This window comes from Lissotriton helveticus, chromosome 3_1, assembly GCF_964261635.1.
Source record: "Lissotriton helveticus chromosome 3_1, aLisHel1.1, whole genome shotgun sequence".
NCBI classification, from domain to species: domain Eukaryota; kingdom Metazoa; phylum Chordata; class Amphibia; order Caudata; family Salamandridae; genus Lissotriton; species Lissotriton helveticus.
Genome location: NC_136061.1, coordinates 112,317,042 through 112,335,149, shown reverse-complemented (window position 1 = coordinate 112,335,149; position 18,108 = coordinate 112,317,042). Strand labels below are relative to the sequence as shown.

General features: G+C 43.0%; 2 protein-coding genes across 2 annotated transcripts in view; one reads left to right on the top strand and one right to left on the bottom strand.

The window, feature by feature from the left end:
• Positions 1-18,108, top strand: part of PITPNM3 (PITPNM family member 3) — a 1,384,705-nt gene that overhangs the window by 1,255,838 nt on the left and 110,759 nt on the right. Inside the window, exon 12 of the mRNA XM_078679323.1 lies at positions 375-491. Within this exon, the coding sequence (XP_078535449.1) occupies positions 375-491 (117 nt within the window). The remainder of the gene's footprint in view (positions 1-374; positions 492-18,108) is intronic.
• The window catches only part of PIMREG (PICALM interacting mitotic regulator), a 665,098-nt gene continuing 658,098 nt past the window's right edge, over positions 11,109-18,108 (bottom strand). The window contains exon 5 of the mRNA XM_078679328.1: positions 11,109-11,151. Within this exon, the coding sequence (XP_078535454.1) occupies positions 11,124-11,151 (28 nt within the window). The 3' untranslated portion in view covers positions 11,109-11,123. The remainder of the gene's footprint in view (positions 11,152-18,108) is intronic.

Here is an 18,108-nt window from a genome sequence, read left to right as displayed (position 1 = left end):
GGGTTAAATAAAAAATTCATCGGAATGTTTACATGTTTTCTTGATGTCATACAATTTGTTAATATAGGTAAATGTGTTAACAATAATTGTTTCTCATCAAATGAGTGAAATTATTACAAATAAATACTTTGCAATGTGCAAAAGATGTACACCTCAGTTATAAAATGACCGGTTTCATTTCATTGCATTGTGGGCATCTTGTTTGTGTTGTACAGAAGCTGTTCATTTAGCATGTACCTTATGGATTTCAATATGATCACTGAATGGTATTGGATACTGCTTCAGATTAAAGAACCAACTACTGCCCTCTTGCAAGTGTTTGTTGAGAAATCATTTTATCTCTTTCACATATTATTGTTTGTTTATTTTTGTAGGTGATGCGGTATGAAACTGCAAAAATCCAGGTGAAAGAGGGCACAGATTCTGCTAGTCAGAGCCAATCCAATCCAAGGGAAAAATGGCTGCGTAAGAGGACACATGTTAAACTAAGAGTGAGTAAGAATTTAAAGTATTTTATACAGAGCCAGAATGCATCCTGGTGATGCACCACTTCTACATGGTCAACATTTGATCATCAGACCACTACAATATACTCATTACAGTACAACAACAAATATATCCCCAGCTATTCAATTTAGGATACTAATTCAAAGATTTTGTATTGGGATTGCATCACTTTTAGATGCAGTCCCATCGCAAAATCCTTTTGGGGATTTACAAAGCGACCCAAAGTTGATTTGCGTGACTTTGTAAAACAAAATAGTCAGATGCAGCACATTGCGCTGCCTTGCACTACCTTGCATCCAGGATGCAGTCAGTGGGTGGTGCATGGGCATTTGCGTACATCCACCCATGGATTTTGATGCAAACACATATTTACAAAGATTTGTAGAAATAGGTTCGCGCCAAAATGGAGCTCCAACCCAAGGCTGGTGTAAAGAGATGCAATGTCTGTATTTCTCCTGACTAATTCCTCGTTGCATGTTTGCTGCAATTATGCAGCACAAGTGCAAAGACAAAAAGCTTCAAATGATAGTTTTTGTGGAGGAAGGTACACCCAGGAGTGTAGCAACCAGTGGTGTAGAGCTGTGAGGTGGCCCAAATACAGCAGCCCCTTGAGCCTTGAGAGGGAAGCTAAGTAATCATGCTGGAGTTCAGAAGGTGATCAAGCATTAAGGAATACTTTAAATCTTATGTTTCTTTTGTCACATTGGCTGTACATTCAAAGTCAAAGCTCAAAAGTCAGTCTCTTCTAATGACAAATTGCTGCTTATTGTTTTTAACATGGAGACTGGTGTTTATTTTTCTTTCATTTAAGGCAAAGTTAAGGACTTTGTAAAATGAACTATGCGATAATCTTGCAGGTGTGAATTTAAAGGCTGCATGATGTAATTTTGTTTGAGCGCCACATTTAAATACATATAAATGGATAGCAAGAACATTTGAAAATAATCATTTAGGAAAACACAAATGATCACTTTTCTGAAGTGTAATAGTAGCAAAGATTTTAAAAGGATTAAAACAAATCAAGACACTTATCGCTGATGCATAAATGGCGATGCACATAGGACAAAATATGCTGAAACCAACAGGCACATGCATTAAACATGCGATTTGCGATTCCTTATTAGCGAAAAATAAGGATTAGCTAATAAGGAAGCACAGATGCCTATGCAGGTAGGAATCGCTGAGAAAATAGCGCTTCCTACATATTCCTTAATTGTGACTCGCAAATTGCGAGTCGCAATCAAGGAATGGCTCCTCATTTATTCTAATGGGCTTGGAGGCCCGTAGGAATGGATGGGATATGCGCAATTTGCGAGTACCTACAGGTACTCGCAAATTGCGCATGCAATTTCAAGGGTGCAAGGGTATCAAAATGACACCCTGTTGCACCCCTGAAATAGTGATGTGCATTCATGTTGCACACACACATGCCCACAGGGCATGTGTTTGCGCAACATAAAACTTTGATAAATGCACCAAAGTGCTTTTTTCAAATGACCATCAAGTTCAACTTCATGGTAATGTTCGCCCCCTATTAGTGAAATCGCTATTCTAAAGAGGTTATTGCATTGCATTTAAGGAATCGCAAATTGCGATTCCTTAAATGCAATCGCAATTTGAGAAATCGCAAATAATTGCGAATTCTCAAATTGTGAGTGTCTTGAACCTTGATGCATCGCAAATGCCCTATTTGCGGGAGCAAACAACCGGTTTTTGCGAATCGCACCATTTGCGCTTTCAAAAATGATTGATGCATGTGCTTTCAAATTTCCACACATTATTGTTTGTGTGCTGTATAGGTTTATCAGCAAAACTATATTATTTTGCAAATGCATTGGTCATTTCAATGGAAAATGTGCCATCTTTCAATGACAGTGGTTACCACACAATGCTTTAGTAATATGTTTGTGACTGTGTTCCTCTAAATGCAGCACCAGCTCCATACTACACTGTTACCACTCTCCTGCTAAATAGGCATGGCACATTTGGGACACTTCTTCTTTGTTCACTGCCTACTAGGGCCACAGGAACTTGCTGTTAGATCCGTCTGATTCCCTCAGCTGCAGGAGTAAGACTCCGAGCAGCAGAATCTTCTGGAGCACTTCAGGGGCACTACAAAGGCCCATTGCCAGCATAGTTTATGGCCAGGCAGTGCGCATGCTCAGTTTTGTAAAGCAAAATGTGCTTTTTGGCCCTGGCTCCCTGATGCCACAGGAGGTCAAAGAAGAAGCTATGCCCATGTTGCTGGGTGGTTTCTGAAGATAAGCCTGCCACAGTAATCGTTGCGTTCCAGCCTGACAGGCAGAGGGCAGGCTATGGAAGTTGGCAAAATAGCATAGACTTACTTAGGGCAGAGTGTGCGGAACCAGTCATATGAATAATTTGACTGTTGTTTGTTCCATTTTATGCAAAAAATGCACCTGTAACTTTAAAACAAGTTCTTGGTATCGCCAATGCATATTTCTTCCTTAATACAACATATACATAGGAAGAGTTATCCTTCTGCGATCCATGGAAGCCGGTTGGAATCTCGGAAAACAGGATATTGCTCCACAGAGAATGATATTGAGAAAGGGAGCTCTGGAGTAACTGTTATGCACAGTACTGTAGTAGAAATGGGTGCACCCAAAAATTGACAGGGGGAGCCGAGACATAGATCTGTCCTGACTTTAAGAGCCCAAACAGCAGCTGAACAATGGAAACATTTGGCATGGAAATCACGCAGAGAAATTACAGAAAAATATAATAAACTGTCTTAAAAATTAAAAAAAGTTTCATTCTTTAACAAGAGTTTCGCCTTAGTGCATCATATCTTATCACTACATTGAGAGGCGTTTACTAAAAGTGATAGTTTTTAAACATGAACCTAGAAACATTCAGCCTCTCACCCCCACTCCAACGACAATGCTATTCGTGAACGAAGAGGCAAGTTAGTTGTCATGTGCACCGTTTATGTGGGCTATATCCTTTTTTACATGGAGCAACTTAATGATCTATTAAGTCAAACACAATTGAGATTTTTGACAGCGCACAACTTCAAGTATTAACATTTGATGTATTCTAAGGTAAACAAGATGATTCCTCCAGTGTGGTACACCACTGCCATGTTTACTGCCTCTTTCTGTCACAAGGATTCGTAGTCATCGATAGATTTTATAAGAATACCGTGTAGTCACCAAAATTGCGCCAATTCCACTGGTGGAATGGAATATGGCACCCAACCCTAGTCTACATCTCTGGTGGATCTCTTCCCACCCGCAGACAGAACACCATCAGACTGCAGACTAAGACATGTAAAAAGGACAAAACAATGCACCCAGCCTTTTTTATCTATACACCCAGGATCTGAAACACCACCCTTTATTCTTCAGGACTACTCAATGCTGTTCTAATTTAGGAATGAGTTGAAGACTCACCTCTTTAACCCCTTGGCCGCGGGGGTAATTCCCCCGCTGTGCTGGGGGGCGGGGTGGGGCGCGCACAGCGCCCCGGTGCTCATCACGAGCTCAGCTCGTCACGCAGTACGGTGGCGCTGTGCTCATGACGAGCTGAGCTCGTCATGACCATGCCCGTTTCTTTCGAACGCTCAGCACAGCAGGGGAAGTATCCCCGCGTGTGAGCGCCGGGCGGGTCATGACGAGTCAGCTCGTCATGAGCACAGCGCAACCGTGGATCATGACGAGGTGAGCTCGTCCTGAGCATGGGAGACTGCATTGCAATACATTTACTTTCCATAACACAGCAACCGCTCATATCACTTATTGACCTTAGGCTTCTCATTAACTCTGTACATCGCTCTGTTGACTTTTGGAAACGTTTGCACTATATAAATACTAAATACATGTATTTATCATACATATATACAAAACTGGACCAACAAATTGCAGTTCGGAGTTGGGCAATCAGCTCTTCGTTCTCAAGGATAGCAGACTTATTTGAATTTCTTTTGGGTACCACGCCTCTGAGAAGATTGATTTTGAAGAATCGGTTGCTCCTTCATGATGTAGGTGTTAAAAAAAATTCCCAATGTAGAGTTTGGAAGTTTGGATAGAATTTTGGGCATTGTAGATCAGATTAATTGAAGCTTGTGACTTCTGTCATTCTATCAGATTCTTCATCTTGATCACTGTTCTCCAAAGTAGGTCCTGGATGGCTGGATCCATGCCAGTTTTTTAAAATAACAACATTTATCTAAATGGAGATATGCTAAAAATCTGGCATGGACCTGGCCCTCCCGAGCCGACTTTGGAAAACCCTGAACTAGATCATTGTAACCATTCCCATGTCCAATCATTATGGTGGAAAGCAAGCAAGATAAGAATGATTTTATGTGAAGTTCAAAGACGAAGACAAAGTAATGCTTCTTCCTTCAGGGACCTCCAGAGTTTGCACAGGAGGTCTTTAGTTGCTCTAAGATAGAGTCCGTTGGCACAGCCAAGATGAGATAGGACTAATGCAAAATTACGTGAAACATTCATGTATTTTAAAAAGGTCAAAAATATGCACAAGAAGTATTGGATGATGGAAGGAGGACTTGTAGACTCAGCATCAAAGATGAGTTTAAATATTTTTACTTTTGCTGGAGGCCACCAGTCAATGAATTAATGGGCACAGTTCTAGTGGTGCTCTGTTCAGCTGCATATTTTGCTTGCTACCAGTCATAGATAGTGATGAGGCAAGGCTCCAACGTTGAGAAGTAGTGATGGTATTGTAGTTCTGGGTTTAGGATAATATAGGTTTAGTGTGTATTGTTGTAACAGATGAATGATTCAATAAGGTAAGGAAGAGGTCTCAGATAGTCAGTAAATGAGGTATGAACATTGGTACTGCCTCATCGTACACCAAAAGAGAAATAACATGGCATTGAAGTGAAAGGGTGTGGTGGAGATGACCTGAACATGATTTAAAAGGAAAGATGAGACAAACCTTGTCAAGAAGTTGGAGAATGGGGGTGGCTGATAAACTGAGTAAACAACTGAAATAAAGTAGTCATATAGTATAAGGGCTATAGCTCATCTTACTTCACATTGGACATTGTCTAATATGGCAGTGACACTGTGAGCAGTGGAGCATTTCTGGGGATGGAGACTGTTAGAAATGGGGGTCTCTACTTGCAATGGTATGCACCTTTGTACAAGTAGGAACCCCTCTTCCTAGTCAGGGTAGGGTGGATACACTTATAAAATAACCCCTGCTCACCCCCTTGGTAGCTTGGCACAAGCAGACAGGCTTATCTCAGAGGCTGGGTGTAAAGCATGTGTGCACACATATAGCAATATAGTGAAAACACTACAAATAGACACCATACCAGTTTAGAAAAAGAAGTACTCTTTATCGACTAAACCAAGCAAGACCAAAACTGCAAATATCCACAATACAGTAATAAAAGTATGACTTTTAAAGAGTGGAAACAGTTCTGTTCATAGAAATTGGTGGATGCGCCACTTTCAACACAAAATACCTTTGATGCGTCAAAAACACAAGCAAAAACAGTCGCAGGTAAGGGGATGCTTCCGTTAAGTACACACATGGAAGGTGATGCATTGGTTCCTTGCTCCGGAGTAGGTGATGCTTAGGTTGCTTACTGCTGCGCAGGGGAGGGGTCAGTTTCGGTGTCGGTTTCTTACCGGAGAGGAGGTGATGAGTCAGTTTCTTATTGCATGGGCTTTGGTATCGTACTGTGAGGGACCTGGCGCCTCGGTGCGATGCTTGACAATCCAGGACAACGCGATGCGTGACGATACTGGATGGGCTGTGACGATTCCAGCCACATCCCCTCGATCCGTCGGTTCATACACAGCAGGGCCTATGTCAGAGTCGGTGCGGTGATCTCGGGCATCAGGGATTCGTGCAGAGGACTCATCACATGGTAGACACTTCAGCCGCGGCCAGGGACTGCATCAATTCTTCGGCTGCTGCGATGCGTCGGAAATTCTGCTCGCACCACTGCAATGTATCTGTACCAGGCAATGCATTGATTTTCACATTTCTTTAGTATTTGTAAGATCCCAGCCCTAGAAACCTCCAGAGGCCCAGAACACTGGCAGGCACCTCTTGGCAGGTCAGAACTCCCAGTAAAGGAGTTTAGAGGGACTAAGGGTGAAGTATTTGTGTTCCTGAGACTTCAGAAGAGGAGGCAAGCTCTAATTCAAGCCCTTGGAGAACTGTCTCAAGCAGGGCACACAGCAAAGTTATTGTCCTTTCCTTGGCAGAAACAGCCACTGCAGGCCAAACACAGACAGCACACAGCAAAGAGGCAGTACTTCTCCTCAGTTTCTCCAGCTCTTCTCCTGTGCAAAGTTTCCTCTTGAATTCCAGAAGTAATCTAAACGTCTGGGGTCTGGACAAAATCCTTGTCTGAGAAGCTCTTAGCCCAGCCAAAACCAGTTTGGTCATCTCTGCTGCAGCTTCCTGGCAGGAGGTGGAAACAGCACTGTCAAAGGCAAATCAGGTTCATTAAGGTTTGAAAGAACACACATCAACCCCCTCTGGTGGCTGTCTGAACAGAATACTGTTCTGCCTGGTTTTTCTGATTAGATAGGACCAGCTCATCAGAGCATCACCTCAGACTCAGCCAGAACGTTACCACCTCCCCCTCCCTAGGGCCTATTTACAAGGTTTTCAACATATATCTACCACCTAAGGACAGGGAATTCCTAAGATACATACCCAGACCTCCTATAATGTCAATCAATCGGCGGCCTCGCGGTCCCATTCGAACCCAGACGGCAGTATCAGAATCGGCGGCCTCGCGGTCCCATTCGAACCCAGACCTCTCTACCCAGATGGCAGTATCAGAATCGGCGGCCTCGCGGTCCCATTCAAACCCAGACCTCTCTACCCAGACGGCAGTCTCAGAATCGGCGGCCTCGCGGTCCCATTCGAACCCAGACCTCTCTACCCAGACGGCAGTATCAGAATCGGCGGCCTCACGGTCCCATTCGAACCCAGACCTCTCTACCCAGACGGCAGTATCAGAATCGGCGGCCTCGCGGTCCCATTCGAACCCAGACCTCTCTACCCAGACGGCAGTATCAGAATCGGCGGCCTCGCGGTCCCATTCGAACCCAGACCTCTCTACCCAGACGGCAGTATCAGAATCGGCGATCTCGCGGTCTCATACAGACCCAGACAACCTACCCAGACGGCAGCATATCCTATGATTACCATTACATAAAGGGATCAGTCTCACTATTCATCAGGGGTATAGTACTACAATATTCTGGATCACACCATAGTTGCCAAATTAGATGATGTACAACTTATCCTTCAATCCAAGAGCTCCTCTCTCCCTTATTCAGTTATCACTTACCTGATCAGGGGTAGCATCTGTTCACAGTAACATCTGACTAGAAGAACAGGTTACCTTTTCATACAAGAATAAGAAGCACACTGGTTCACTATGCAAAGGTTCTTATCAAATATAAGCTCTCCTCTACCCCCTTGCTCAGACCCACATGGACGGGAGATGCATCCGTTCACCTGCACCTGACTAGAAGAAAGGTTAGCCTCACTAATAATAATAACTTCTGCACAATGGTTCACTAAGAACTGGGGTATCTTTATTACACAACAATACCAACACATAATAGACACATACACAAATCTGCAGGGTCTCTGTGAAGACCACATCCACATCTAACTAACAGGGACTGTAAATAGACTGCACACCGCTGAAAGGAAAAGGATTAGTAATACAATAAAACATTACAGTAGGGAATCTAACCTAGGAAATCAAAGCAAGGTTACAGGGACTGTAAATAGACTGCACACCGCTGAAAGGAAAAGGATTAGCAATGCAATAAAACATTACAGTAGGGAATCTAACCTAGGAAATCAAAGCAAGGTTAATGTATATGTGTAAAGCAAACTAGTTTAGAACACCTCACCCTATTAGGAGGACTGTTTCTCTCTCTCTCTCCTGGTGGAATCAGGGCTCTCTCTCTCTCCCTCCATCACCACAGCTTCACTCCTCTGGCTCAGCTGCTCCAGCTGGCAACTTCCACTCCTCCATCTGACTGGTAATGCTTTAATGCATCCGGATACACTGGCAGCTCCAGCTGACAGTTCCAACATTGTTCTAAGATTCATCTGACTGCTTTCTCCAACTTCAGCAATCATCTGCCTTCTCTCTCTCTCCATTCACAGAATCCACTGCAACTGACTTAAACGGTCCCAAACACCAACTGACACTCCTCCTCTTCTGCACTTCGCTAATATAGAATGCTCTCCTCTAGTGGAAAGTTCCAGCCAGTAACCTGCCGCCCACCAAATTCCTGTACCACTCCATGCCAAGGACACGCCCCCAGCTGGCCAGCCTGGTGTTGCGTCTTCAACATAGAGAAAAATACATTCTTTCGATAAGGGCCAGCCTGAGCCGGTTCTCTCCAAGCGAACAACACCTCATAACTAAAACATTACCTTTACCCTGCAAGCATCTCAGTTCTGCAGGGACAGAAAGCAAAATGGAGTCTCTCTAGTTCTGGGCCTTGTAGGCCTGAGAAGGATGAAATAACACCTAGCTCTGTCAGAGTACATACACAAACCATACCAATATGTAATATAAAGTCTAGACAACAGGATCCACCCTCTACTATAGGTAGAATCATGAAAGGACACATAATTATGTCAAAGCCAATAGGCAATAGATGGATTAGAGTCAACAATAAGGGATCTATCATCATATTAAGCAGCTATCCTCTAGTTTATGCTTCTAGGTATGGCAAAAAGGCCTTAAAAGGACCAACACAAGGCAGGAATAGAGATTCAGGATGGTAGCAAGCTTAAAGTCACCATCACTCATAAATAGAGCCCAAAAACCGAGCAGAACATTGCACCCTTGACTTTAACTTGCTAACATCTATAAACAACAACAACCAAATAAACAAACATCGACATGATCTATCAACAAAATCAAAAACAAAAAGACTCCCTAAAATGAATGACAACCAAGTAAATACCACCTAAAGCTTGATATAGGGAACAAATCAAAATATCTGATAACCACAAAAACTAACCTAAGCACCCTTGAACTAAATGTGCCTCAACTTCTAGTACTAACTCATGAAATCTATTAATGTAGGGACATGTCTGTGAAGTAAAAACGACAAAGGGCCTAAACGAGGCCTACCTACTTCGGTCAACTTAAGAAACTAACCTAAGCACCCTTGAACTAAATGTGCCTCAACTTCTAGTAATAACTCATGAAATCTATTAATGTAGGGACATGTCTGTGAAGTAAAAATAACAAAGGAAAAATGAGGCCTACCTACTTCGGTCAACTTAAGAAAGGATTTGGTAAAGTCTGACAAATAAACATAACAAAGGGTCCTCAATGTCTGGGCAACTATTACTAGTAAATCTAGGACATGACCTAACTAAATGACACACCTCCCGGGACAACTTAAAGTCTAGGGTGACCACCCTTGGAACTAATCCCACTGCTCCAATTAAAAGTTGATGGATCAAAGTAAAAGTGTAATAACAGGAAAACAAGGATAACCCCATTCCTACAAAATAGCTGGTGTAGCACTATGCATATCAAGCAAGAAATCAGAAACAGTGATCTAAGTGTGGTGCATATACTCTTCTAAAAGATAATTCAGACATAGTCTGTCCAGAAATCCCTATAGCTAAAATAGCTGAATCAGAAACTTAAACTTGAAAAACTAAGTGATAGGAGACCATGCCAAAGTCAATAGGCAAAGGTCATAAGTCATCTAACTCAGGAAACAGTGTGCACCTAATCCCTCTGTATCAATCTGTGGACCACATGTGTGCACCATCATACAGAACACTACTTTCCCTTCATTGGCAAAACTGTTTTACAGAAAACAGGAAAACTATCCAATAGGTGAAAGATAGACAAGTGTAAAGTCAATCTGTAATAGCATAGCATACTAAGATCAAAACATCATGTATCACAGGGCATCAGATTACTAAAGCAGCTCACTAATTATATACTGCACCCTATGACTTTCAAACAAAAACATTTGCATTAAACCAAAGGCCAAATTATGAATGTGGCACTGCATCTTTCAAACTGGAAAATCAAAAGCATAAACAGGACTGAAAATTTAACATTATCATTGGGGCCTGTTTGTGGTAACTGCAAAAAGTGGCATCATGTCCATCTGAAATAGAAACATGGGAAAAAATGCAAGACTCAAGAATGCAGGCCAAGGAATTACATTATAGACTCCTTTCATAAAGGAGCATCATTATAACCAAATACCAATGAGTTCTTTTAGATCATCACTTTCGAAAGTCAATAAAAAAAATTGTTTTTTCACACCTAGGGCTATTGACTTTGTCACCAAAAAAAAACAAAATTTTAGGGGGGGGGGATCCAAACATGATTATCAAAAGTTCAGTTAATGTACAAGTTCTCTTCTGTAGGAATCCATCGTTGGTTTCTCCTTAGGAAAACAGTTCATTCTTGTAGGCCATAATTCTCCATCTTCATCTGTATCCGGTGCCAAGGAAGCACACCCTCCAGTCTGGTCAGCCTGGTACGTCTGCTTCTAATCCTGGATTCAGCCTCGGGGGAGGGTTGGGAAGGGCAACACTCATCCGAAAATAACAAAGCCCATCACTCCAAAATAAGAAAGTCACACTCATACAGGGCCCCCATAGATCAGCAATCTGGAACGAAAAACAAGTATCATCAATCTTGCAAAAACAGATTTTCCATTCAAAAAAGCACACCAAGTGCTTTTTATTTCTGTAAGAAGAAAACCTCCTAATTCCTGAAAAGAACTCTCTAAATCCAAGGGATGATTTGAACACTCTACCTATACCATAATTTGTTTGGGCAAAATCCCAAATTTTTTACACAAGTCAGAAGGGCTGGGGCCTAGTCACTCCTCACTCCTTTGAGAAACAGCCCCTCCCTCTAGAAAGATGGTCGCGCTCAGAGTTTTGAACCAGCTCCAACCATAACAAGCAGGAGCCGGTCTTCGCTGCAATCACACTCCTTGCTCGCCTACCCCTCCCTTCAGAGCCATCCGCGCTCAGGGGCTGGCTCAATTCCAATCATAACAAAATAGGAGACAGCTCTCTCTCTCTCTCCTCTGCTTCTCTAAAATTGGGTAATGGCCAAAGGAAGCCTTCACTCGCACAAGGCCCCCACCATCTGGTCTGAGGACGGGCCTGAGTTATCTCGTTCAAGGTTAAAACAACAACTTCTGCTTTGTGGAGTTTCTCACACATTTTTAAATGAAACTCCATGCAGCTGGTATTCTACTTTTCTCCCTTCAGACAAGCACCGTATTTCTCTAACTAATGTAATCAAGTTCTTAAGCTATTATTTTTCTATAGCCATATGAAAAGTTAACCAACATTCAAAAGACGGCATTCTGCACTAAAGCAATTTTAAACTGATGTAAGGGATGTGAGTGTATTAAAGTCAAAATCAAAATAGAACCTCATATCCACCCTTGACTGTATACACGAACATCAAAATGTTTCAGAAACAAAGTCACATGCGCAAAACAATTCTGTCATAACGGTTCACTATTTGCTGAAAGGGAAAAAATATTAGAACAACAATGCATGCAGACACATTTCATTTTTTTATAACATGTGAAACACCATCAAATTAAACAAGGGGCAACATATAATTTTGCATTGCATAACCAAGAATTCATAATTAAGTGTGCAAGCTTTTCCATTCTACCTATAAAAAGGGCCAGATTCATCATTTCATTTAAAAGCACACGGTTGCATTTCACCAATTAAAGCACATTCTACATTGAAATAATTTCATTTCCACAACCGAAGATTGCACCATCTGTGCACAGGTAAAAACCACCAAAACACCCCCTCGCAGTCCGACAGGTTGATTTACACCTCCGAGTCAGACTCATTAAATCATGTGTTCAAGGGCAAAACCCACAGAAATCCGTGGACACATTCCAAACAGTATATGAAATGAACATTGCTGTCTCAATTCAAGATATTAACCCTTTGGCAGCCAAACCTAAGCCTTCCCCGAGCGCTGCAGACACTAGGGAAATTCCCAGGACTTATCTCTCACGTTCTCACATAACGGTCGAGCTCCTTTTAAAAACACATTTTCTCCCCGAACAGACAGAAAGGATCCAGCCCTTCCCTGCTCAATGGAAAAAGTCATTCATCAGCCCTATTCACAAGGCGCTATCCGCCAGATTCACAAGGCGCTATCCACAAGCAACTACCAGCTACTCACAAGGCGCTATACTTAAGAAAATTCAACAAACTATTCACAAGTCTCAAGCACAAAGCGCAATTCACACAAGGCACACAAGCCTTAGTTAGAAGGCGCTATGCACAAGATCCTTAAAAAGCTACTCACAAGCCAGAAGCACAAGGCGCTATACACATGGATTCAACAAATTATTCACAAGTCTCAAGCACAAAGCGCTATACACATGGTCTTAAGAAGCCACTCATACATTTTAAGCACAAGGCGCTATTCACAAGCAACTATAAACCACTCACAAGGCGCTATACACATGGATTCAACAAACTATGCACAAGTCTCAAGCACAAAGCGCAATTCACAAATAATTCAACTAGTCACTCACAAGGCGCTATGCACATGGATTGAACAAGCTATTCACAAATCGTAAGCACAAAGCGCTACACACAAGGCGCAATTTGTAAGAAACACAGCAAACTACTCACAAGCCTTAATCAGAAGGCGCTAATAACAAGCAATGCTGTAAACCAATCACAAGTCCCCATCAGAAGGTACCATTCTCAAGGAACCTCGCAAGTGATTCACAAGCCACAATATACAAGGCGCTACAGACCATATTTACAAGATTTAAAATCCTCAATCACAAAGCGCTATTTACAAAGATTCAAAAGCCTTAATCACAAGGCGCTATTTACAAAGTTTCAAAAGCCTTAATCACAAGGCGCTATCTACAAAGTGTCAAAAGCCTTAATCACAAGGCGCTATCTACAAAGTTGCAAAAGCCTTAATCACAAGGCGCTATATACAAGGAACTAAGCAAATTATCCACAAGCCTTACACATAAGGCGCTATTCACAAGATTTTCAGCAAGTTATATCACAGAATACATTTCACACTTCACAGCATAAGCAAATGCAGCAAGCCATTTGATAAGCAATGTACAAGCCTTTTCCATACACAAATGTACAATCTCATCAACACCAAAATGCAATTGGCTCCCTCACACACAGCCACCCTTCCAGCCTGACAGTTCAAACACCAAGATGAAAAGCATTTCTCCTACACTGCATAAGTCAGATGCCATGATGTACTGCAATCTCCTTACACTCCAACTGTTCAAGCCAATAGGTCAGGGACCACACCTCACCATGCAATTCACAGACTGTTCACAGATGTCAAATTTTCCAAAGGGTTTTCACACAGGTTTACGTAAACGGTTCAGTGACGCCAAATGTTCTGCCTGGTTTTTCTGATTAGATAGGACCAGCTCATCAGAGCATCACCTCAGACTCAGCCAGAACGTTACCACCTCCCCCTCCCTAGGGCCTATTTACAAGGTTTTCAACATATATCTACCACCTAAGGACAGGGAATTCCTAAGATACATACCCAGACCTCCTATAATGTCAATCAATCGGCGGCCTCGCGGTCCCATTCGAACCCAGACCTCTCTACCCAGACGGCAGTATCAGAATCGGCGGCCTCGCGGTCCCATTCGAACCCAGACCTCTCTACCCAGACGGCAGTATCAGAATCGGCGGCCTCGCGGTCCCATTCGAACCCAGACCTCTCCACCCAGACGGCAGTCTCAGAATCGGCGGCCTCGCGGTCCCATTCGAACCCAGACCTCTCTACCCAGACGGCAGTATCAGAATCGGCGGCCTCGCGGTCCCATTCGAACCCAGACCTCTCTACCCAGACGGCAGTATCAGAATCGGCGGCCTCGCGGTCCCATTCGAACCCAGACCTCTCCACCCAGACGGCAGTCTCAGAATCGGCGGCCTCGCGGTCCCATTCGAACCCAGACCTCTCTACCCAGACGGCAGTATCAGAATCGGCGGCCTCGCGGTCCCATTCGAACCCAGACCTCTCTACCCAGACGGCAGTATCAGAATCGGCGGCCTCGCGGTCCCATTCGAACCCAGACCTCTCTACCCAGACGGCAGTATCAGAATCGGCGATCTCGCGGTCTCATACAGACCCAGACAACCTACCCAGACGGCAGCATATCCTATGATTGCCATTACATAAAGGGATCAGTCTCACTATTCATCAGGGGTATAGTACTACAATATTCTGGATCACACCATAGTTGCCAAATTAGATGATGTACAACTTATCCTTCAATCCAAGAGCTCCTCTCTCCCTTATTCAGTTATCACTTACCTGTTCAGGGGTAGCATCTGTTCACAGTAACATCTGACTAGAAGAACAGGTTACCTTTTCATACAAGAATAAGAAGCACACTGGTTCACTATGCAAAGGTTCTTATCAAATATAAGCTCTCCTCTACCCCCTTGCTCAGACCCACATGGACGGGAGATGCATCCGTTCACCTGCACCTGACTAGAAGAAAGGTTAGCCTCACTAATAATAATAACTTCTGCACAATGGTTCACTAAGAACTGGGGTATCTTTATTACACAACAATACCAACACATAATAGACACATACACAAATCTGCAGGGTCTCTGTGAAGACCACATCCACATCTAACTAACAGGGACTGTAAATAGACTGCACACCGCTGAAAGGAAAAGGATTAGTAATACAATAAAACATTACAGTAGGGAATCTAACCTAGGAAATCAAAGCAAGGTTACAGGGACTGTAAATAGACTGCACACCGCTGAAAGGAAAAGGATTAGCAATGCAATAAAACATTACAGTAGGGAATCTAACCTAGGAAATCAAAGCAAGGTTAATGTATATGTGTAAAGCAAACTAGTTTAGAACACCTCACCCTATTAGGAGGACTGTTTCTCTCTCTCTCTCCTGGTGGAATCAGGGCTCTCTCTCTCTCCCTCCATCACCACAGCTTCACTCCTCTGGCTCAGCTGCTCCAGCTGGCAACTTCCACTCCTCCATCTGACTGGTAATGCTTTAATGCATCCGGATACACTGGCAGCTCCAGCTGACAGTTCCAACATTGTTCTAAGATTCATCTGACTGCTTTCTCCAACTTCAGCAATCATCTGCCTTCTCTCTCTCTCCATTCACAGAATCCACTGCAACTGACTTGAACGGTCCCAAACACCAACTGACACTCCTCCTCTTCTGCACTTCGCTAATATAGAATGCTCTCCTCTAGTGGAAAGTTCCAGCCAGTAACCTGCCGCCCACCAAATTCCTGTACCACTCCATGCCAAGGACACGCCCCCAGCTGGCCAGCCTGGTGTTGCATCTTCAACATAGAGAAAAATACATTCTTTCGATAAGGGCCAGCCTGAGCCGGTTCTCTCCAAGCGAACAACACCTCATAACTAAAACATTACCTTTACCCTGCAAGCATCTCAGTTCTGCAGGGACAGAAAGCAAAATGGAGTCTCTCTAGTTCTGGGCCTTGTAGGCCTGAGAAGGATGAAATAACACCTAGCTCTGTCAGAGTACATACACAAACCATACCAATATGTAATATAAAGTCTAGACAACAGGATCCACCCTCTACTATAGGTAGAATCATGAAAGGACACATAATTATGTCAAAGCCAATAGGCAATAGATGGATTAGAGTCAACAATAAGGGATCTATCATCATATTAAGCAGCTATCCTCTAGTTTATGCTTCTAGGTATGGCAAAAAGGCCTTAAAAGGACCAACACAAGGCAAGAATAGAGATTCAGGATGGTAGCAACCTTAAAGTCACCATCACTCATAAATAGAGCCCAAAAATCGAGCAGAACAAATACACATCCCGAGCCCCTGTCACTCCTAAGCCAGACAGTCAATACACAAACCTAGCAGAGGCACACAGGATGGCTGAGCAAGAAAATACCTACTTTCTAAAAGTGTTTTTTAAAACAGAATGTAAAAATTATCCTCATTAAAAATGCATCTTTATATTCTGAGTTTAGGCATACTAAACTTTATCTCCCTAACTCCCACTCACCAAGGGTAGGAGGGAAAACCAATCTCATTCATGCAGATGATGTAGTTCTGCTTAGTCACACGCACATCGGCCTTCAACATCTACTGACGGAAATGCAGAACTACGCAACGGAAAACAACTTAAAAATAAACATGAGCAAGACTCGGACAATGTCCGTAAATAGCAGCATTACAATCGACCCAGCCAGCGAGTACAAGTACCTGGGAGTCACATTCGACAAGGTAGGGTCGTTTGGGCGTCAGAAAGAGGAAAAAAGAAGGAGAGGTCTGCTAACCGCCCTGACGTTGAAAAATCTCACAAACCAATTGATGCATCCGACTCTGACCCCGCTCTTGAAGGTAGTCCAGGATAAACTTCTCCCCTCGATTACTTATGGCAGCGAGGCAATGCGGGAAGGAGATGCTAAGAAGCTGGATAATACGCAGGTCAAAGCCTACAGAATTATGGTCAGTCTCCCATCCTACACATCACCTGCTCAAATAAGGTTGGAGTTCGGCCTTCAACAACAAGTCTTAGTCAGGTATGGCGCTTACATCATTTGCTGGTACAAGATAAGAAGTACCACAACAAATACATTGAACCATTTGCTGTGGCATGACATTCAGTACAGGGCGTCCTATCAGGCAAGAAGCTATCTTCAGTAAGCCTTGGAATATACCAAACTTTTGGGACTTGGGGCGCACAACTCGGCTATCTCAATTTAAAAGGCGAGCTTCTCAAACCGATCTCATGCCAGGATGACCCTTAACTCCTACAAATCACTTGTCCCGTAACCATACTTTAATCAAGGCTATCCCAGGGTCATAAAAATGAATTTCTTAAGGTACAGACTGGGGATCCTTCATGCGCCCAACACCTACCACCATGGATGAGGACAAAAGGACAAAACATCTACAAGCTGTGTAACATCGAGAACGGCGACATTCTACACGTAATCTGCTTATGCAAAGATTTGCACCAAGCGCGGCAACAGCTCCTAAAATAACTTCTTTAACAGATAGGTATCCGCACCAGGAGGCAAGCAGTGCTGGCCTGCTTAAATCCAGCAAACATCCAATTAAACTGCAGATTGGTAAAATATCTGATAATGGCGGAACAAAAAATGCCCAAAATAGCAAAAAATGCTTCACAATGCCTTGTCAACACAAGCTGTCCAGTAGCCGGGAAGAGGTCTTAGCCGGACCACATTAAGGATGACTGCCAGTAACGGAGGAACTAACCTTGCAACAAGTCGAGATAATTTGAACGACGTGACAAACGGGCATGTATGGCTGGAGCAAAGAAAATCTGAGACAGCTCATCATAGCTCCAGCGGGCCAATGACTTCATTTTAACAAGTATAATTAACTGTGATCTTAAACTGCAATGAACCTTTACTCTTGCTTTTAACTGGTTTTAACAAGGTTTTATTTTGACTAACTGTAATAACTAAAAAGGCAGTTAAGATGGTGGAAACCATACTGAATGTCTACTTAAAACATTTTTCTTTTTTATATAAATTTTATTTTTTCAATTGGTAGCATTGCAATG